This window comes from Pteronotus mesoamericanus, unplaced genomic scaffold, assembly GCF_021234165.1.
Source record: "Pteronotus mesoamericanus isolate MK-2021 breed Mesoamerican mustached bat unplaced genomic scaffold, CSHL_Meso_final contig_317, whole genome shotgun sequence".
Classification (NCBI taxonomy): domain Eukaryota; kingdom Metazoa; phylum Chordata; class Mammalia; order Chiroptera; family Mormoopidae; genus Pteronotus; species Pteronotus mesoamericanus.
This window is the reverse complement of record NW_026555133.1, coordinates 4,682,818-4,704,571: the sequence shown is the minus strand read 5'-3', so window position 1 is coordinate 4,704,571 and position 21,754 is coordinate 4,682,818. Positions and strand designations below refer to the sequence as shown.

At 59.1% G+C, this 21,754-nt stretch overlaps 1 protein-coding gene across 3 annotated transcripts; it reads right to left on the bottom strand.

Annotated features, from left to right (window-relative positions):
* Nucleotides 1-291: 291 nt before the first annotated feature.
* CLUH (clustered mitochondria homolog) lies at nt 292-20,964 on the bottom strand. 3 transcript variants are annotated; one of them, XM_054575891.1, is made up of 26 exons: nt 20,747-20,964; nt 13,803-14,005; nt 12,810-12,981; nt 11,731-11,874; nt 11,411-11,535; nt 11,161-11,315; nt 10,956-11,081; nt 10,245-10,392; nt 9,946-10,038; nt 8,409-9,103; nt 7,486-7,709; nt 7,198-7,302; nt 6,948-7,048; nt 5,976-6,128; nt 5,826-5,888; nt 5,477-5,721; nt 5,150-5,234; nt 4,841-4,994; nt 4,621-4,760; nt 3,741-3,821; nt 3,534-3,659; nt 3,330-3,451; nt 2,937-3,030; nt 2,709-2,843; nt 2,552-2,625; nt 292-1,746 (listed from the first exon to the last, which is right to left on the bottom strand). In XM_054575891.1, the coding sequence occupies exons 1-26, from the start codon at nt 20,844-20,846 to the stop codon at nt 1,560-1,562; spliced, it is 4,050 nt and encodes a 1,349-aa protein (XP_054431866.1). In that variant the 5' UTR covers nt 20,847-20,964; the 3' UTR covers nt 292-1,559. The 3 variants fall into 3 exon arrangements, with proteins under 3 accessions (XP_054431866.1, XP_054431867.1, XP_054431865.1); XM_054575892.1 differs by having other exon boundaries at nt 7,198-7,299; XM_054575890.1 differs by lacking the exon at nt 20,747-20,964 and adding an exon at nt 16,576-16,906.
* Between the last annotated feature and the right edge of the window lie 790 nt (nt 20,965-21,754).

Below are 21,754 nucleotides of genomic sequence, written 5' to 3'. Positions count from 1 at the left end.
CATCACACAAACCTCCCCAACTCTCTGCCTTCCTTAGCCTGTAACCAGCAGGTGACATTCATCTATGTGTCGCTCTCATGGGTCTAGTGACTGGCAGCCAGGTAAACCCCAGCCAGCTGTCTGTGACTCCAACCCCTTCCTCCCACTTAAATGACATTATTATAATCTTGAATTGGAATTTGACCTAATTTATACATATTCACATGCTTTAAACTCTCACTAACATTTCTAACAACTGCCCTCACAAATGAGACTGGTACAGAACACACAGCAGACGCTGGGACAGTAGGTTTCAAAAACTCACTTTATTCCAATGTGAAATGAAGATGTGATGGTTTAAAAACAAGAAAAAGTTCTCGATCAGCTGTGGGGATGCTCTGATTGCTAGCTCACACCCACTCCCTTTGAAGCAAGGTGTTTGGACAGACCTTACCCATACGCAGCTCCCCCAGGCAGAGGCCTCCCCCCACCCCCTGACGGCTCCCTCAAGCTCACAAGGGCGGCGTCTCCCTGCACCCCTGGGGCTCCAACAGCAGGCACAGAAGCAGCACAGGCAGGCGGGGGAGGGAGCAGCCGGGCCTGTGGGGCCACCACCTTCCATGCTGTCCCCACCTGCCCCATCCAGAGGTACTCTCTGTGGAAGGTGCTTGTGTGGCAAGAACGAGGTAGGGAGCTGGGCTCCACAAACAAAGGACAATCACTTCTGTACCTGGTAACTTACCCCCAGAATTCGTGATTCAGGCCTGGTTCCCCTAGGCCCTTGCCCTACCCACTCCCACTGTGCGTTAGGCAGCTCAGGTTAAAACGGTGAGAAGGATACATTCAGACTGCAGCCCCCAAGGTATCCCCAGCTAAGGAGCAGGGAGTGGGACGCAGATAGGTGCGGGCTGGGCACAGGGGCCCACCCCGCCCTTCCCCACCCCGAGCATAGCCAAGCCAGGCCCAACCACGATTGTTAAAGCCACTGCAGCTCTCGTCTTGCCACAGAGCTAAAGTGCACCCCTGCTCTCCAGCCCTGCCACAGGGCTGACTCCCCATCCCAGGACACAGGAAAGCTCCCCTTTTTTTGGCTTCAAACCTGGGCTGCAAGCCAGGTTGGGCCCAGGGGTAGTGGCAGCAGAAGCAGCAGCCGTAATGTCAAACATACAAATGACCTGAGAAATCGCATCGCACGTCACCCACTCAGAACTGACTCGGGCTATGTACAAGTTAGGAAGGACGGATCAAGACTCTCACGGGCATGGACACACACGCACACACCTGCTTGAGGATGGGGCACCTGCCCCCCTGCTGGGAACTGATGCCCACACACTCCATTCACGTGTCTTCAATTAGGCCTCTGCATCGGTATATTCATTGAACCAGTGCAAAAACATCTCTTGGGGGGCAGGCAGGCCAGGCCGGGGTCCCAGGAGGATGCTGGGGTGGGGGTGGGGTTGGAAATGTGGAAGAAGAGGGACTTGCTTCCTCTCCCGATCTGCAGGGCGTGCCCCCCTTCTCCTGGAGTCTGGATCATTGGGTAACGGGGCAGCTGACTGACTGTCCATGTCTCTCTCTTTCTACCCCTGCAAGCTTGGGGAAGGAGGGTCCTTGGCCGCCTGGGGCTGGGAGGCCGCATCCTCTGGGGCCCCTGCTGGGTCAGGCTCGGTGGCCATGGGCTCTTCAGCCTTATCCCTGTTTTTGCTGGCTTCCTGGAGCTGGTGCCGCCGCGCCACCTCGGCTTTCAGATTCTCCAAGTCTTTTTGGCTGAGTAGAAGGGTGGGGGTGAGGGTGGGTGTCAGAGCAGGCCTGGGCCCTCCGTCACCTCACTGGCTTTGCTTAAACTTAAACACGGGACAAGGTCAGGCTCTGCGTTTTGTTCAGTGAGAGACACGCATGGAACAAGTGCTTCCTTCCCTCCCGAGAGCAGAAAGGCCCCTCAGTGCTAAGAGAGTAAGAACTCCGTGCACTCGCCAGAGCCGTCAGTTGAGGCCTGGCTCCCCTGCAGCCTTTACACCCAGTTCACACCTGCTGCCTCCTGTGCTCGCCCCCACAGATCACGCATAGAAAATGAGAGCTGGGAGGGCAGGCAGCACACAGAAGGGCAGCTACAAACTCCCTAACCATGGGCTGACCAAAGCCGCATCCCACCCTGTGGGAAGGACACCCGATGGAGGAGCTCACGAAGACAGTGCCATCTGTAAGAGCCCCACAGAGCTCTGGGGGCTGGGCATAGGTCGCAGGCCTACCCCGGCATAGCAGGAAGCCAGAGGAAGAGGGAAGCTGCTCTTTACGTACTGATTTGGAAAGAGCGCCAAGATAAATTAAGGGGGGAAAAAAATACCCGTGTGCATGGTTGGCTACAATTTTGTGCAAGAAAAAAAGGGGGGGGAGAATATAGTTATTCGCTCAATTATGCAGAGTATTTCCACAAAGATTCATCAGGAACTTCTCACCCCTGGTTGTATTTCCCAATTTTGAGCCATATCAGTGTATTATATGTTTTAAAAAACAAAAAACAAAAGACCAACTTCAACCTAGGAACAGCGGGCAGGTGGCAGAGGGGCCTCACCTGAGCGGAATGAAGAGGATGCCATTGATGACATTCAGCTGTTCCAAGACGCTGGCCATGCTGGGGGCTGTGAGCTGAGGGCGGCAGGGAAGACGAGCCACGGTGTGGGCGCTGGACGGTTAGGGAGGGGAGCCCCCCAGCTCCACCCCAGACATACCTTCAGGGGCGGGATGTTGGCGCTGGGACCATTGCGGTAGATCTCGTTCATGGTGCGCTGCAGGGCCACAGCCTGCTGGGTCAGGCACTTGAGGTACTCGGAGCTCTCCTTGGTCTTCTCGTGGTCCTCGCCCAGCTACAGGGCGGGGGAGAGGCACAGGCAGGAAGGGGTCAGGGCTGCCCGAGCGCCCAGGGCCAGCTGCGCCCCCCGGCCCCTGCTGCGGCTCACCTGGGTCTTGTAGATGGTGTAGCCTTCTTTCTCGTGCTGTAGGGCCGACCGGAACTCGGCTTTGCTCTCATAGACCCGGGCAACAAGGTGGTGGCTACAGGAGGCGTGGTGCGGGGGTAAAGGGAGGACATGAATAGGCTGGGGCGGTGGGGGCCTGATGGGGGGGGCGTGCAACTGATCTAGATCCTGTTCTGGAATCTACCCGAGGGGAACAATCAAGTGCAGGACTCAGAGAAGGAATGGAGGGTGAGAAATTTCCTCAGGAGTCAGACCAAAGACGGAGCACTGGGTCCTGTGCCCACGCTCAATCCAAGTGCTTCCTGGGACCCTGTCCCTGTGGCCCTGGGTATTTGGGCCTAGGCCCCCCAGCCCCCTAACCCAATTGAGCCTCACCTGAGGGCCACTTTGAGGGACTTGGGCCCGTGGTACTTGGTGCTGACAGCCAGCGCATTCTCCAGGAAGCGCAGCGAGAGGTCATACTCCATCACCCCATGCAGCACCAGCCCGATGTTGTTCTGGGGGCAGTCGGGAGGGCCCTGGTCAGCTCCCGCGCCCCTGGGGCTGAGGCTCGCCCCGCCACCCCTCCTCAGCACTCACGTCCAGCAGTGCCATCTCAGGATGGTCTTCCCCGAACACGAGCAGCATGAGGTAGCGAGCGCGGTACAGCAGGCTCAGGGCCGTGGACAGCTGGCTGCTGGCAAAGCAATACAGGGCCAGGTGCATCTGCAAGGGAAGTTGTGTCAGGCCAGCACGGCCTGAGCGGCCTCGCCTAGCTGTGCAGCCCCTGCCCCAACAGCCACTCACATATTCCTGGATGGTGTTGGGGTGCTCGATGCCCATCACTCGCTCGCTCATCAGCACGGCCTTCTGTTGGTTGCTCAGGGCCTGGAAGGGCGGGGGCTCTGTCATCCCGGGGTGCGCGGCTCCCCACGGCCAGCCTGCCTGACTCTGGACCCTCAGGTCCCCACACTAGCTTGGCCCCAGTCCTCTCTGGCCACACTTCCTATTTCTGCTTTACAAAAAAGCAGCTGAGAAGGGGTCAAAGTTCAGCTACGTGACCATGGCAGCCTGCGCCCCACTCAGACTATTTCACCTTGTAAAAAATGGGCATTAAACCTTTTTTTTGGTAACAAAATCTATGGAAATACATGTATACAAATATAAAATTGTGCAAAAATTTAAAAAAAACAACAAAAAGAAACCTACACACAGACAAAAAGCCTCAGTCAGTGATCGCAAGGACTGGGAGGCCTACAGCGTGCCTGCGACACAGAACGGCTTCGTAAAGCCCTGGGGCTGGCGAGGCAGGCCACAGGCTAGGGACAACGGCAGGGACACGCCTAGTGGCTTCACAGAGCACTTATGAGGTCCCGGGCCCAGTGAGTCCCAGGATGTCCCCATCAAAGCCTGGCCCTCACTGCCCGTCACGGCAGCCCACCAGGACGTCACCACCGAGTGGTGAAGGTAGGGGAGGAAGCCCAGGCAGAACAAGTGACTTCCTGGTCTCTGCCCGCTTTCTCCATGTGCCCCCGGCGCCCCCCAACCCCGGTGAGCAGCATCCTAAGCCCCTCGGAGACAGGAGCTCCACCTCCTGCTGCTGTGGAATGAGAACACAGCCCTACCTCCCTCACTTGCCAGCCCCCAGGCCGCTGATGGCCCAGCCCAGCAGATACTTGGGGCCCACCTCGGCATAGTCGCCCATGATGTAGTGGAGGCGGGCCAGGAGACGCAGGCAGGCGCAGATCTCCACATGCATGGCTCCGTACACATTGTTAAACAGGTTCAGGGCCTCGTTGATGAGCTCACAGCCCTCTTTCAGGAAGCCTGCAGGGCACCCCCAAGGGCGGCAAGGTCAGGGCCAGGCCTGGGAATCCCCCTCCCCCTGGCCACACCTGGCCACGCACCCTGCTGTACTTTGGCCTGTCCGCTCTGGAAAAAGTGGAAGGCGTCAGAGGCCTTGGGGTTGACGTGCTTGACCACTGGGAAGATGTTGAGCACGTCTTCCTCAGTGAAGGCAGGTTTGTGGCGGCTGTCGAAGCTGTACTCCTTCAGCAGGACCTGGGGGACAGAGCCAACACCCACGTACCCACAGGCTGCCTCAGCCCCGGGATCAAGTGGCCAGAACCTCCTGCCACGTGTGGAGAGCGGGCACCCCAACCCTGGTCCTGTGGGCCTCCAGATAGGCGGGGGGGGACAGCCTGCCCGGTGCCTACCTGGATCCCGGTTTTCAAGGAGATCTCCCGCAGCAGCGTGATCTTCTGCAGGCCGTATGTCTCCACAGCCTGGTCCACCGACTCACTGCGGAGAAGCGGCAGGTGGGCCTGGGTGGCCCCGCTCCCGTCTCTGCCCCTTCTCAACAGCTGCCACTCCGCCCGAGCAGAGCCCACGTGCCCTCCGGACCACCGTCACCCTCTAGCCAGGACAAACAGCTCTCATCCCCACCTCCTCGAACAAGCTCCACCACAGCTCCCTCCCTTCTCCTCTCCTTCTGCCCCTCGGGCTGCCCGACGTCCCCACTGGCTGCCATGCCCCTGACGTACCACTCGAGGCTAAAGTCAAAGTAGTTCTTAGCCTCCTGGCAGATGTTCTTCCACAGCTCCTGGGGGGTCATGACGGCCCAGGCGGTGTTATCTGCCGCCCCTGGAGGCCGGTTTCTCCTCCTCCTGTTCCTCTTCTTGGAGATGAGCTCATCGGCGGGGAGGTGGGCCACAGGGTTGGGGTAGGAGCTCAGGAAGCAGTTCAGGAAGTGACTGATGGCAGCCGAGAGGCCCGAGAGCTCGACTCCCTGTGAGGGAGGTTTGGACCAAAGTCATGAGGGCCTGGTGGCCCCAATCCCAAGCTCTTCCCTGAGCCCCCACACTGCCTGGGCCGGGAAGGAAGCAGTCGTACCTGTAAGTATGTCTTGAAGATGTGCTTGGCAGAGCGGGTGATGAGCTCGCCGATGCCAATTTTCTACAATGATTCAGAGAGAGAAGTCTGGGTCAGCCCAAGCCTCTGGCCGGGCCCCACTGTCCGCAGCCCGCCTTGAGCGCCACTCACGTAGATGTGGTCCAGCTGGTCTCGCGCCGGGCTCCGGAGCACCAGGTCCAGCACCTTGCCCAGGTAGCGCATGTTGATGCCACGCTGGCGCATCACCTCAGACAGGGTGGCCCCGTCCATGGGCAGCACCACGTGGTCTGTGCAGTCCTTCACCTGCAGGCTGCAGCAGGTCAGGGCCCCCAGCCCAGGCCCTCTGCCTCCTCCCACCCTGGGTCGTCCTTGGGGAGCTCACACTATCATGAGGCCCATCCGAAGGGGAAGCAGGGGACAAAGACCCCAGCTCCCAGTCAGGAAGAGGGAAGGAGACAAAGTAGCAGCAAGGATATAATTTGTCCCCCAACCTTCCATACAAGCCAAGAACTGGGTGACTGCCTGGCCCAGCTGACGGGGAAGCAGGGATGAGGGAACCCCACAGGTGATGAACCAAGGAAGCCCAGCGGGCAGCACAGGCTCCCCTTGGATGAGGAGGGGAGGAACAGGGGTGACCACCCCTTGGAGGGGCGGGGCAGGCGGCCGGGCAGCAGGCACAGGCTCGGCTCAAAGGTCTGAGATGAGCGCAACACCTGACCCCGGAGCCGCCGTGACAGGGAGCAAGCACCCTGGCATCCATGGGGTCTACGTCCAAAGCTCGTGAGGGTGAAGAGGACACCACTCCTGCCTTGTCTCCCAGATGCCCCCCTGCCCCTGTCAGCCACCCCCATCACACAGACACTCAGGAGACAGCCCCCAGCTGCCAGCCCACATGGAGGGCACAGCAGAGCCGAGCTGCCATGGCAGTCTCCCTTGGTCTCTCTCGGTCAGCGGCCCCTCTGTACAACCACAGTAAGTGCTCCGCCCCGCCCGCCTCGCAAGTCAGCACGTCTAAGGAAGTCGCTCCTGTGAAGGTCCCGCAGCCTCCAAAAGAGATGGGTGAGTACCAGGGCCTGTACCAGTGCCCTCAGTGTAGCCCTGGCCCTGGGGCCCCGCCCTCACCAAGCCGGGGATCTGGCAGGAGAGCAGGAAGGCAGCGGCGTCTTTTAGCAGCTGCTTCTGGTCCCGCACTTCCTCCTGGCAGGATTCAGGGAAGCGAACGCCTGCGGGAGGGAGAGCAGAGGCTTGGGCCAGGTGAAAGGAGGGGGGGTTGCAAGACAGATGCCACCGCTCAGGTGGGGGACCAGGTCCACCAGCATCGTGGCCCCAAGATGACCCCATGGCATTCTGCCCACCCTGCCCCACCACCTGCCTGGTGAGAAGATGTCAGGGTTGAAGCGAACGTCGAAGGCCGTGCTGCTGATAGAGCCCACTGCCTTGCACGCGTTGCGAATCACCTCCCGGCTCCGTGGGTCTGCTGTGGAGACACGGCCCGCTGGGAGACCCATCCACTACTGGGGGGCCCACTGTCCCAAGCCTCCCCACAGCTCCTTGCCGAGACATCGGCCTGCCTCTTGGACGCGGTCTTGAGCCGCTGGTAGCAAGCGCACCAGCTGCCAGGACAGGTCTGAGGCTCCCGCAGCACCCACAGCAGCCCCACCTGTCCCGTCGTCCGAGGCGATGGTCTCTGCCAGCTCCTTCACCTTGGCCAGGCCACTGGCACTGCCGCCCTCCTCCTCGCTTCCTGCCTCCGGTCCCAGAGGGTCTTCAGACTTGGATTCCAAAGAGGGTGGGCTGCCGTTTTCCAGTGAGGTGGGGTTTTCCACCTTGCTGGCTTTCTGCTGCATCAGCTGAAGGGCAGCCAACTTCATGAAGAGGAGGTACCTAGAATGCAACAGACAGGGCAGAAATAAGGACAAGAAAGGGGCTGGTGGCAGCTTCGCTGGCCTTCCCGCTGGTGACAGGGACTAGAGCCAGGCCCAGGCTCCTGGCTTGCCAGGGTTAACAAACGCTGGGGCTGGACACCCTGATGGCAGGAGACACATCCTGCCCTGCGTGCAAGCATTGGTACATGTGTGCACATGCCAGCCCAGACACTCTACCAGGTGGCAGCAAGTCCCAGCAAAAACCGAGACCTTCCCAGACAGGAAAAGGACAACTGGGATGGGGTGCGGGTCAGGGACTGGCTCACCAAGCAGGCCAGGGGTCTTAAAATTGAAAGGACCCCACTGGCATGGTGAGAGGGAGAATTATTTGTGGTGTGGGACATTGGATGTGCCTGACTCTTAAGCACTAAGTGTCAACAGCCTCGGTACCCCCTGCCCCTCCTCCCAGCCCTGACACTTTCAAAAACAGCCGAGCAGATTTCCACATGCTCCTTACGGGAGCAATACTGCTTTGGTTGAGAGCCACTGGCCTGGCCACTCGCTACTTTTGGAGTCTGACGTCAGAGGGGGCAGGGCTAGAGTAGAGTCTGTAATGACTGTGGCCAGGGCCAGCTCTTCTCCACTTTACCAAGCCACTCCCGTCAAGATCAGGCCCAGAAGCGCAGTCTGGCTGGGTGCAGCCTGGCCTTATCCTCACCTGTGCTCCACGAAGGCGTCTACCAGCTCCTGGCGCAGGCAGCACAGCTTGTGCCGGTGGTTGCGGGGGAAGCCAGCCCGGGTGCACTCCTCAGGCAGCTGCTCACCGGGCACGGGGAGGAAGTTGAGGTCAGGTGGGAAAGTGCGCAGCAGGTCGAGGATGTAGTGGCGCCCGTCGTTGCCGATGATGCCCTTGCACTCCACAGAGGAGCAGAGCTCCACCTCCTCATCACGGTCATTGAGTACCCGGTGCCTCAGGATCTTGAGAGGCCGGCTGGTGCGTTCCAGGAGCTCCAGGTATCGCGGGTGTGACACCACCGTCTTGCCAAAGTCGATGGAGCCATAGATGACACTCTGCTCCTGGTCCCGCTCCAGGATGCCGGGGATGATGGACTGGGCCGTGACACGGTAGCCACGGTAATCCACCACCACCGTTCCCAGTGTGTACAGCCCCTCCACGTCCACTGCGTTGTACGTGCGCACTCCATTCAGGTCGTTGGCAGGTGCCACATAGGCCGCCACATCCCCGCCAAAGTCCTTGTAGTGGTCGCGGACATCAAAGCCCAGGCTGAAGAAGATGTTGTTCCAGATGAACATCTGCATCTTGGTCTCCTCACTGGGGTTGATGGCCATCACGTTACCATCGATGACAGCCATGGCGCCCCGTGTGGCCGCTGCTGTGAAGTCACTGTGTACCTGGGGGAAAAGGCGCCGAGTTTGGAGAGTCAGAGAGGCCGGATCCACAAGAGCGCCAGGTTGTGTTCCACCTTGGTGGTGGCGGCCAGGCTACCTTGGGGTTGAGGGCTCCAGCATCAGTTTCCTCACATTTGGAAAAGGGGCAAGAAGTCTTTTTTTTTTTTTAAACCATCACTTATGTTCACAGAGAACAGAGTTTAGTGATTAGCAAGCAGTGGAAGGACTGGTATAGGTGTAGGATCTGATGACTATGTGCCAGGTGAACTCGGACAGGTCACCTCTTTGACCAATTTTCTTGTCTATAAAGCAGTGACAACAGAAGTATCGACCTTCACAAGGTGCCCGAGAGAATACAGGCTAATGACTGAATACCTGGTACGGCCCCTGGCAAAGTCAGTACCTGAAACATTTAGATCTTATTCTTACCATTGTCACCTCTAGGCTGTGAGATTAAGGGAGATTTTAAATTTAACTTTTTTTTTTTTTTAAAGCACTATTTTTCCCTCAAGTCTCTTATCTCAGGAAAAGTGCTAATAACATCACAGTTGGGCATTTGTACCCAGGCGCGGACCCGATGGCAGTTAGTGGCAGCTGAAAGCTGGAATGGACCTTGTCACTCAGCCCATACTGGAGCCAAGTCCCGCCCCTGCCCATGGGCTCCAAGTCTCAACAAGGCCAGACAAAGGAGCTGGGGTGGTCTTCTCAGAGGCGGAGGCTGGGAGAACATGCCGCAGGGCACCCGGCCAGCCTGTCCCAGTCTCCCTCCTGTCCACCAGGAGATGATGGCCGACGGTGGCAGGTGGGCCTGGGGCTGCCAGTCAGGCACAAGGGGATGTGGGTACCTTGAATATGGCTCTTTCTCGAAGCAGCCGCTCAGGCAGGTTCTTGCGGGGCAGTTCCCTTGTGGTCTGCAGCTCCTCGTTCCAGTCCCGGGTCTGCAAAGGGACCGGGGAGGGAGACACTGGCTCAGCCCACGCGGGCAGTCCCTTCCTCCACCTCCCCATGAACAGCGCACAGGCTCTCAAGTGAACAAGACAGATGAGCAGATGGAGCTTCCGGGGAGGCACAAGGAGCCCAGTGGGCACCCAGCAGGGGAGGGGAAGGGAGGTGAGCATGGAGGGCAGGACCAGTCTGCAGGCACCTGTCCAGGAATGTGCTCCTCATAGCCCAGCCTGGAGGTGTAGGCGTCCTCCGCGCGCACGCAGTCCATGGCATGCTCTGCCTGGGGGGCCGTCCAGCTGTACACCTGGAATGGGGTGGCAATCCTCTCGAACGGGTGGCGCTGGACCCTACAGCAGGCAGAGGAGGGGAGATGGGGTAGCCCACCCCGCTCAGAGCCCAGCTCTGGGCCCTTTTTCTCTGAGCCCCCCACCCAGCTCCAGGGCCTCCCCGCCCTGGGACCTGCTCCTGGAGAGTCCCACAGAACCATGCAGCACCTCTCCCAGATCTGCTGTCTCAGGGCCTGGCTGACAGCTCCCTAAGGGAGGCTCTGGGGTGCTGGCGCATAGCTTCTTAGGGCAGAAACGCTAGAGTTCAGCCCTGGCTGGTGTGGCTCAGGGGAATGAGTGCCAGCCTGTGAGCCAAAAGGTCTCTTGTTCAATTTCCAGTCAGGGCGCACATGCCTGGGTTGTGGGCCAGGTCCCCAGCAGGGGGCATGTGAGAGGCAACCAACAGATGTTTCTCTCACACATCAATGTTTTTTTCTCCCTCTCTTCCTCCCTTCCCTGCTCTAAAAATAAGTAGATAAAATTCTTTAAAAAAAAAAACAAAACCGCTAGAGCTCAGGCTGGCTATTTACCCCATCCCGTGGTGGCACACAAGACAAAGGGCAGAGATGGGGCAGAGGCACTACCTTTTCTTCTGCAGCGCAGCAAAGTTTTTTTTGAAGGTCGGGCTGATCTGATTGAGCAGCTCTACCAGGGAATGGCTGAGGAAGCGGGGGCTGGCGGGCTTGGGGTTGAAGTGGTACGCTGTGGACCTGCAGAGAGGGCGGTCACTGTGCACGGTGCCCCGACAGGTGGCCCACAGACCCCAAAAGGGCTCGCACGCAGACTCACTGGTTCAGGTAAAAGCCCCGCGTGGACGCCGTGATGCTGACTTGCCGGTCCTCAGCTGTGATCACAAACAGGTACATGAGGTCCCCATGCATCTTGCGGTTCCCAGGGGGCGGGTTCCAGCCACTCATGGTGAGCACTTTCAGGCACTGCAGGGGCTGCAGGAATGGCCAAGGGTGAGTGGGACAGGCCTCCTGGTGTAGCAGTTCCAACCCACCAGAGACCTGTTCCCAGCTTTACTCGGGAATCCCACCTTCCAGTCACGGTTCTGGGGCTGCAGGGGACACAATGGTCGCTCCCGGCTCCCCGGAAGGATGTACTCAGGCGGCGTGCAGTCAATGGGGTCCATCTCCAAGCCCTTCTTCCGCTTCCCGCTGTCTGAGGGACCCGAGGCTGTGGTCAGCACAGGGCCACCCAGGGGCCAACCATTTCCCCACCAAAATTGGCCCCAGGATGCAGCCTCTGGCCCCACCCCCTCCAGGTGAGACAGCTTGACCCTCGGCCCTTTTGCCAGCCCCCGGCTAACTTGCTCCTGGTCCCTCTGCCTAGCCCTGGCCCCAATGCCTCCTTCACCTCCCAGGTCGCCATCGGTAAAGACGCTCAGGAAAGACAAGGAGTTGCAGTCAACCCCATTGAAGGCATCGGACGGGTCCAGGCTCTTGAGCAGGTCTCGGACATGGCGCACGTGGATTCGGGCCTCACGCACTGTGTACGGCTCTGATGGGAGGGAAGCAGCAGGGTGTTACCAGGGCTCTGCTCCCTGCAACCACCCACACAGTGCAGGGAAGCCTGGCATGCTGCTACCATGGGTGGTCTTGATTTTTCAACTGTAGGCCTCCATTTACAAATTCCATTATAAACACATATGCTGGAGTTCTGGTTCTAACACACACACATCTGCCTGCTGGTCAGCAGGGATCCCTGTTTGCAAAGGACCTTTTGCCAAAAGGAACAAGAAATGCCTGCGGAGGTGCACACAGCGCCCTGCTCTGTTCACGAGTGTCATGGGGGAGCAGGCCTGCAGACCGGGGGCTCCAGGCAGCCCTCACCTAGGGATGCCCCAAGGACCTACCCGGACCCGAATTACAACACTCCCCCGCTCCCCAGTATGTGTTTCATGAAATGTTACTGAGGGCTCTTGTGGGGGAGGAGAGAGGTTCCATGGTCAATCAACTTTGGACACAGTTGGGTTACACTTTTCCCACACTGCCCCCTTAATAAGCTGACACACCTGGAGCCTTTGAGCCGATCCTCCCCAGGAGACTCCTGTTTATAGGTTTTGTTTTGCAACCGAACCAGCCTTACCACACCAGCTGATCACTCCACACTGCGCCTGACTTCCTTACTCGGGAGTTGTGAAAGTTTAACTTCCGTAAGAGATTTAACTTTTTCTCTATTGAATGTCATTGGACCAATTTCAAGCCCTTGCTTGGTATTGTCTGTTTTAATCAACTCTGATATTCAACCCGTGAAGTGGAAAGGTGCACAGGTGATACCCTGAGCAGGAGACCTGTGCTCCAACCTGCCCCCACAAGTCTGATGCCACTCCGAGGCGCCGCGTGCTCATCGCTGACCAGCCAGGACGGGTGGCGTGCCGCCTGGCCCTGCCTCTACGTGCCCCCTTTAGCAGACCACCCGACTGCCTGACAAACCTTCCACCACGCGCAGCACCGAGCCCTCCTGCAGCCCCTCAACACTGCGCAGCTCTGAAAAGTGGTCCAGCATGTTGCCATCCAGGTGCAGTGAGAAGCAGGTGCGATGACACGTGTCTTCACGGTCCATGAGCACTTGGTGGATCTCCTGTACCATCTCTTGGGGGGACACCTGCCAGAGAGAAGCCCCAACTACCCTGGTGAGGACACACTTTCACCAGCCCAAAGCACATGGGTCCCTAGAATCACTGCCTCAAACAATCAGTTTCCCACTCTTTGGCTTTTCAATTCTAGGCCCTGTCCATACATACGTGCCCAACCACACCTGTGTGTGTGAGTGCAGGGCACATACACGTGTCTGTGGGACAGAGGCTGGTCCCATTACCCTCAGGCCTAAACTATGAGTAAGCCCAGGGCACAGCAGCAGGAGATACAACAATGGTGGAAAGAAAACAGCAATCTTGCCTTCTCCCTTGCCCAATGCCAAGGTCTCCAGGGCAAATGGCTTCCCCTCTTCAAGAAGGGGTGCTCTAGGCCCAAGCCTGTGGGTACAGAAAACATAGGAAGGCACCGCCTAGTTCCTCTATGAGTTGCCAGTCTGCATGACCCCTGGGTGGGCTCTGCTCTCAGAGACCACCCGGTACCACTGTCCTCTCAGGCAAATGGTAGAAACACAGCCAGAGAGAGGAGACTTCCCTCAGAGTACAGAGTAGAGGGCTGGGAGCCCTGGGACCCCAATGCCACCCAGCCACTACCCTATGTCCCCAACAGGGCTGGCAATCCCAGCTGGAAGTGGACTGATAGCAACGGGACAATGACTGGGCCCTGGACTCCCACATCCACCAGGCTAGCTGAGTGACACGGGGCAAGGCTAAGGCAGGTTTCCTACCTGCAACACGGGGCCAGGATGAGCAGGGGCAAGGCTTGGCTTTCTGCCCCTGTCCTCCCCAAGAAGCCTGGACCTTGGTCCCCAGCACCTCTCCCCCATCTCACCTGTAGGGAGAAGGGCTCAATCCCCGGGGCCAGGATCTTCACAGAAAAGCCTGTGTCCTGAATGACAATGACTTCCTGTCCAGTGGACTCCTCTCCTGGCTCCGCCTCATCCAGCCCATTTTCCCGGGGTGGTTCGGTGGGCCCCTCTTCCTTCTTCAGGCTCTCTGGGCAGTCCCCATTCAGTAGCATGACTGACGGCAGCTCTATGGGCAACAAGAAAGGAACTGAGTTAGATGGGCCTCCTTGGACAGGTGGCGCATCCATCTCACCCACCAGAGGGTAGGCGCAGCCCGCTAGGATGGCTCCTACCTGTACCCCAGACTCCACGTCCCACCTCACCCTGGGCTTACAACGCCCACCGCGGGCCACTGCCAGAGCCCTTCCGCACTCCGGGCCCGCCCCGCCCATGCGCCCCTCAGTCTACCGGTCCGGCTTTCAGCTGAGCACAATACCCAAACCACCCTCCTCAGAGTCACTGAAGCCACCTTTTTTTTTTTTTAATCCTCACCCACCCATAGATTTTTTTTTTTTCATTGCTTTTAAAGAGATAGGAGAAGAGAGAGAGAAACACCAGTGCAAGACAGAAGCATCGGTTGGTTACCGTGGGTACACACCTGGACCGGGGGATGAAACCCGCAGCCCCTCAGTTATGGGACAACACTCCAACTGAGCCACACTAGCCAGGGCACCAAAGCTACTCTGAGGGCCCAACCCAAGCACTTTCTCTGCACTTAGCATACCCAGCTTCTCAGCGGCCTCCCCTCCCACCGTCACCAAACACTCACCGTGTCGGCATGGAATTCACCTTCCTCCACAAACCAGCCCCTGCTTAGTGAACACCCACCCCAATCTAGTCACCCACCCCAATCTCACCGGCCCCAGGACTGGGGACTCTGTGGCTACGGCTCTAGTACAGGCCATTTTCCCTAGTTCAAACTCAGAACCTTTCAATACTCCCCACTGCTCTTAGAAGTGGATCCAAGCTTCTTAGGCCAACACCCTTAGGCACCAGCCTTAAGTCCATCTCAGCTCCTGACAGCTCTCCGACAGATGTAGTTACACCAAACCGCTCCAGAGCCTGGGGACAGGCCACAGTTTTCCCTCCCACCTCTGCTCTTCTTTATTCTGCCCCTGGTATCACATTCCATTGAGCAAACTCCTACTCATTCAGCAAGACCTGCGTAAAATACACCCTCGTCTCTAAAGAGTTACTGCCTCCCACTGCCCCCCAGAGTCACTGGCCGTGGTCCCGGAGTACTTGCTCTGCTGCCCTCTGGGTGGCCGTTCACACCAGCGCTCTATCTTCCTCCTCCCGTTCTTGCGCAGGCACAACAGAGAGGCACTAAATTAATTAATTCATTACTGTAAACATGTCGTTAAGTCCAATATTTGTGAAAAGGACCCAACTCACATGCTGTGGACAAAGGGGGAAGAGGTGACAAAACCTTCCAATTGTACCCACATACTAAGGGGAACAAAGGTGAGTCCCCTCCCACCCGGGGTACAGGGACCTCCTTGCAGAAACCCTCCCACGAACCTTGGACCTGCCTGGGTGCTCACTTGGTCCACAGAGCCTTCCAACCCTGGCAGCCAAACTGGCCCCTTGCATGCCTGGGAGCCCCGGGGGGGCCAGCTCACCCAGCTCCGCTCTGGGCTCCACTCATCCCTTCCTGACCCCACCTCTTCTTCCCAGCTGTGAGCAGCGGGGCTGGGGTGCATTTCCCCAGAGCTGTACGGGCCCTACGCCAGCCCACAGAAACGTGGAGCAGGGCCCTTGGGAAGAGAGCTAAGACTGGCACAAAAGGGCAGGCCAGGGAGGCCTCTCCCTTTTCCCTGGGTCCCCTCAACTGAGTGATAAACAGGACTGCTAGGAACTCAGATACAGCCCCTTCCTCCTTCCTCCAAATTAGGATGTATGAGGGCCGAAAAAGTTCAGAGCCCTGTCCAAGGTCAAGGGACAAGAGGGATCCCTGGGTTCTGACACCACCATGCCACCACACTGCCCTCCACCCTGGCCACCGTGAACTTTCAATGGCCATCATCTCCCAAGTCCCCATTCCAGCCCATCTCTCCACACCAGAAGTGAAACTCCTGAGAATCACAAGGATGCACAAGAGCCGCTTCTTCCAGGAAGTGCACCGCACAGCCAGACCCCACGCCCCTAACAAGTGAGCAGCCAGACCAAAAAGGGAGAACCTGGCTGGCTCTATGGTGAAGCAGACAGGGACAGGCGGGCGGGGAGAAGGGCGGTGGTTGGTCACTTTCAAAAGGCAGAAAAACGGATGGAGGAAGATACGAGGAGCCACTTCCCCCAATTGGGTCTCTGAGAAGTGCTTTATAGGCGGGTGAGCCCCCGGGGTGAGGAGACACAAGAAAGAGCCCCCATCCAATGTGGAACAGCAGCTTTGAGGTCTGAGACTCCACAAGTGGGAAGTCAAGGACCAGGTGCAGGCAGGCGGCCAGCACTCCCCGAGTCTTGGCTGGGGAGGACAGGGACGAGGGCAGGGAAGACAAGGCAGCGGAGGCCACAGCCCCCACTCCCCCTTCTGGAGCCTGCCCAGAAGGCACCTGGCACAAGGTTCCCACCCCAGGGGGGTACCCAATCCCCTATCAGACTTCAAAAGAATGTGGCTGGTTCCCAGGGGCCTCCACTCCCCAGGACCGCGAGACCTACCCTTCCTCCTCCCTCTAAGGGACCCTAAAAGTGTCCCTACCACTGTATTAAGGCCAAGTGATCTCCCCACAAAGGCGGGCCACTGCCCCCACAGCCCACCTGGTACGGTCAGCGGCTGACCTCTCTCAGGCTCTGCAGTCTCTTGACCGCCATTGCAGTGAGGCAACCAGCTCTCCAGCTCAGGCCCGGCGCTGTCTGTGTCCCTCACTCGGGCCTCTGCCACTACCCGTGCCCCCATGCAGCTGGTCGTCCCAGGGCTGGAGCTTGGGCTGGCTTCGGGTTTCAGTGGGGCCAGGCCTGCCGGGGCGGCCACGGGAAGGGCACACTCCCCCTGCCTCGAATCCCGCTCAAGGTCGGCCAGAAGGACAGCTGCGGGCCAGGAGGCCCTGGGGGCTCCACGACCCCAGGTAGACCTGCTACCGGCACTCAGACCCACCTCCTTGCCACCCCCAGAGAAGGGGTCGCTACTGACAAAGCTGTTAGGGGGGCAGGAGAAGCCAGCGTTCGGGGTACCTGGGTCCCTCAGGATCGAGGGCCCTGGGGCCTGGCTGGCAGAGGCAGGGCCCAGCAGAGGGGTTCTCTCCTCAGCCCCAGGCCCAGTGCGGGCGGGCAGGGCCGCTTCAGCCAGCTGCCGGCAACAGCTGGTGCAGACCCAGACCCAGGCCATGAGGTGGCCGCCCCTGTCTACCAGTCGCAGACGCCGAGCACCCTGTCTGCCCCCTGGGTCAAGGGGCTGGCTGGGGCCTCTTCATGCTGCCCCCTGCAGGCGACCCCTCCTAAGAGTCACTGGTTCTGGTGGGAGGAGGGATGGGCCCCCGGCCTCCCAGAGAACAACTGCACCCGTGCCCCAGGCCTCCGGCTCCACCAAGAAGCTGGCAGGCTCTGCCTTCCCTTCCCAGCAGCCCCTGCTCTGCCAGGAGAACACCAAGTCTTTCCCCTGGGAGGGAAACAGAGCTGGCAGCAAGAAGCCAAAGGCTGTTCAGCTGTAAAGAAGAAACATGTGGAGAAAGAACATGCCCAGCCTCGCCAGGACGCCTTCCCAGGGCCTCTGACTTGTTGCCATGGCCCAGCCAGGGCTGCTCTGGCATCCATACTAACCAGGGTGGAGGCGGGGAGCCAGGCTCACTCCAGGGCCCCCCTCCAGTCCAGTCCTGCCCCAGGTGGCCCCGATGGCCCAGCATGGGCCAGGCCCTCAGCCTCTCCAGAGTCCCCACCAAGGGTTCAGCCTGCATGTACCAGATGTGGTACTAAGGGCCAGGCCCTGGCAGAGCCCCTCTTATCCCGCCCTCCTGCCAAAACACACCCTAGGCCTCTGCAATGGTCCCTGAGTGCTCGGGGCACCCACCTCCATTCGGGGTGCCTTAAAGCTAACGTTCCTTCTTGGCCCAGCCCACAGCAGTTCCCTCAATCAGCTCGAGGAGCCCATCTTACTTGATGACACTGAGGTTCCAGATAGCTAGTAAGCAAGCTGCCCAAGGTCACAGAGGCAACGGGCAGCCAAGCCAAGTGAAAAGCAAAACACAAAACAAAACAAAAAAACCTGAGGTCCGTCAGATGCCCAAGCTCCCGCCTCTGAGGGCAACTCCCCCAGGTCGCAGCACCCACAGGGACACCCTTCCTCCTCCAGGCTTCAGGACCGTGCCCAGGAGGCAAACCCCTCTCCAGCCATAAGATCTCCCCCGCAAGCCTCCAGAGCTTTGGGCCAGCGCCCCGTCTCCTCCTCACAGGCAGCATCCCTGAGTATCTGGGCATTAAGGAAAGGGACGAAGGTGGTCCTCTGCAGAGTGGGAAGGGGTCACCCAAACAACACTGCATACACACGCCCCTAGTCTTCACTGGCTAAATCAGAATGAAGAGATAAGGCCTGGCCTGGCCTGGGAGCACTGGGACCCCTTGAACAGCAGAAAGGAGGAGTTAGAAAAGAAACTAGGCCATCTCGGGTGGCCTGTGTGCCTTCCCCAGCCTGGCATGGCCTCGCTCAGTAGCCGGTGCCAGAGCCAGGCCCCGCCCCAGCCACGGCCCCTCAGCACGTGAGGCTCCAACCGGAAGTAAGGCCCCAAAAGACACATCACCCATCCCAGGAGCCCAGGGCTTCAGGGGAAAGGGTAGGGGTGGGCAAGCAGCCTATGGGAGACCCCAAGAATACGGGCACTTCTCTTTCCTCCTTCCAGTCCCCCCCGGCCAGAGGCAGGTCTGCAGGATCTAGGGATAGTCCAAGGCTCCTCAAGCTACTCTACTCTGACCTACCCAAGAGAAGAGCTGTGGGATCCCATCAGGGGGCTCCTATAAGCCCCCAAGCTCCTCTCCAGCCTGCCAGCCCTTTCTCAGCTCTGGGCCCTAACTCAAAGGAGCCCTCCCCTAAGCGGAAGGAACCAGACACACCAACTGCGAACTTGAAAAACCTGCCCGTTCTCTTAAACCCTAAAAGCAACTTTATTCCCAAGAAGGTAACTGACCTTTGCTTCCCCCCACAAAAAGCCTTGATCACCTCCTCAGGCGGACAGGACAGCTTTCCAGAGCTGGGTCCTGAGGTCAGAAGCCTGGGTAAGAGCCTGCTGTGGGTCTCCTTTAATGCCCCCTCCCTCTCGGAAGAGTCAGGTGGGCTGTAATTCAAGCCCTACCTATCTATCCTAGCTTCCCAGAAACGTGAGGAGCCAATCAATGTTCCACCACTTGTATGCTCCCAGTTTCCCCAGCAGGAACAGCCATGCCTCTCCCCTGACTCAGGCTGCCCCATACAGAGCCTCTGGGCACACAGCTGAGGAGGGGTTTCACTCAGACCCTCCCGTAGACTCTCCCTCCTCAGCCCTCAAATCAGCGTATGATCCCAACCAATGTGTCTGTCCCAGCGTCTTCTGGGATACGCAGGGCAGCCTTCACATGTTGGCCTTGAGCTGGAGATCCAAATGCTCTCAACAGCCAAATCACTGTGTGACCTTGGGCAAGTCGCTTCATCTCTTCGGGTCTTTCTGCTGGAGGGAAAATCAGCCAGTCCCTCCTATCTGCTCCTCTATTCAGGCCCACATCAGGGCAAAGCCCGGAAGGCTGGAGTCATCAGCATCTGTCCTTTAGCCCAAACCTTGGCCTTGTGCAGGCAATCAGCAAAGCTGCCACGGTACCCATCCCCTACCACAAGGTAAACTGGCTGTGACAGGTGACAGGGTCAGAGAGCCTACCGAACACTGTTCCCATCCTAACTCACCCCAGAAGCTGGGAAGGGAAATGGAAATGACAAGTCCTGTTGAGGAGAGATGGGAGAAGGGGGAAACACAGGTAGTTCCACCCTCCCACCATCACTTAGGGCGGAAAGGGAACACAGCCAATCCCTGAGGTTCTGAGGGAGCCTTGGAGATGACAACTGACAGGCTGGGAAGAAGCTTCAGCCTCAAAGCTGGACTCTGAGACGTGATGGAAGGGAACAGAAGGTCCAGGTGAAGTGGACAGAAGCAGGCCCCACCGAGAAAGCTGCAGCCACTCCCAAAGCCAGGGCCACACAGCGCCCGTGGGAGAGAGCTGGGAGCTCCACTCCACACTGACGACCTTTGCCTTAAAAACTGCCACTGTGAGCCGACTCACTTTTCGCAATAACGTGAGTTAATGATCAAGTTCTGGCACAAACACCTCCTCCTGCCAAGGAGTTTGGCTTTGGCCCCCCACACACAGGCAGACCCTCTGGTCTGCTCACGAGGCCAATCCCTAGCCTGGCAGAGAGATCGGAACCTGAACATCTGGGGTTGAAGCCTTAACTCTGAGAATGAACCAGAGAATCCCCCTTGCAATACTTAGCCTAACCAGCGCTCTTCCCACAGACCAAGCCTGGGAAGTCCAAGTGGAGCCCTACTTGCAGGGCTGCAGTCCGGCACAAGGAAAGCCTGCGATCCTGACAAGAGGGAGTAAGTGTCAGTGACCCCAGCCCAGAGGGCTGCTCAGGGCCGGAGCACAGAGGGGGTGGGGCTGCCGATTCTATCCCTCTACGGCAGCGGCGCACCCCGAAACCGCGTGTGCGCGCACGTGTCCCCGCGATTTGGCGCGCGTGTGCCTGCCGCCACTGCCCTCCCCGAGACCCCACGTGCGAAGCCCGAACCGCAGCCGGGGGCGACAGTGAAGGTGACCTTCAGGGCGGGGGCGGCCCGGTGGAGGGCCCAGCGAGATGCTACCCAGCTCGGCCGGAGGGAAGGCGGCGGTCCCCAGGGAACCCCGAACCAGCCCGCCTGCTCGGCCCGGTCCAGCCTACACCGCCTGACTCCCTGCTGGTCCCGGCCCTACTCACCGGCTGAGCCCGGCCGCCCCTTGCCACCAGCCTGCGAGCTAGGTTCCCGGGCGCTGTCGGCCGGGGCGGCCGCCGGCAACTCGTCCGTTTTGATGACCATGGCGGCGGGACCCGGCGTCCGGCTCAACTGTCCGTGCCGCCCGCCGCGCCACTAACCCAAGTGCCCTGCTCTCCGCGGCCGCTGCGGGAAGGACGGAGTCACCGGCCCACGTGGTGCGCGCTGTAACCTTTGACCCCACCGCCGCTCCCCTGCCCCGCCTCCGCGCCCGACCCGGCTCACGGCGGCCTGCGAGGGACAAAACTCATCCCGCTAGGTTGGCCGGCCACCAACGCGGTGACTTTCCGGAACGTCTTAAAGGGGACGTACACTGATTCAGAGCAGAGAAAGGCTTAGGGCCCCTTGGAAAGGCGGGCCTTCGAGGAGACGTCCTGGCAGTTCGCTCCCCGTCTGGCGGGCACCTTGACCTTGAGTGGAGACTCTTTTAACACTGCCATTGTCAACCGTCTCCTCCCCCAATGGTCCTCTGCTTCCAATTGCAAATGTGCCAAGTGACCACGCGGTCTCTAATCTGCGAGGTTAGCGTGACCCTCAGCGCCTTCCTCCCCAAACCTGCCCTTTGCCGCCGAAGGGGTGGGGCTGGTGTGCCCGGCTTCTTGAGGAGAGAGGATGGAGGACAGCCTAGGGTTTTGTCACTAGAGGCAGGGGTGGAGAATGGCAAATGGTGTTGAAGTGTCAGAAATGGACCCAGTAAACTTTGCCCTGAGCCACAAAGGGCTTCTTCCTGCCAGCGGCCTCGACAGCCCCACCAGGTGATTTCTCATTTCCAGACTGGTACAAGTGTCCCCATTTTACAGTGGAGGAAGCAGACACCAAGGTGGCACAGAGAGCTAGAAGTAGAGGTTGGTCCAACCAAATCCACAGCCAGGACACTAACAGCAGTTCATGTTTTCAGGTGTTTGAGGTTTGGTGGGGACTAAGATGTGAGGGCAGAGAATGCTGCCTCAGTG

Coding starts and splice junctions, on each gene's coding strand:
- CLUH (XM_054575890.1), bottom strand. CDS start 16,714: ATGGGGGCACGGGTAGTGGCAGAGGCCCGAGTGAGGGACACAGACAGC. Junction 10,039..10,244: donor AGGAGCACATTCCTGGACAG/GTGCCTGCAGAC, acceptor GTCCCTTTGCAG/ACCCGGGACTGGAACGAGGA. Junction 4,995..5,149: donor CCTTGAAAACCGGGATCCAG/GTAGGCACCGGG, acceptor TCTGTCCCCCAG/GTCCTGCTGAAGGAGTACAG.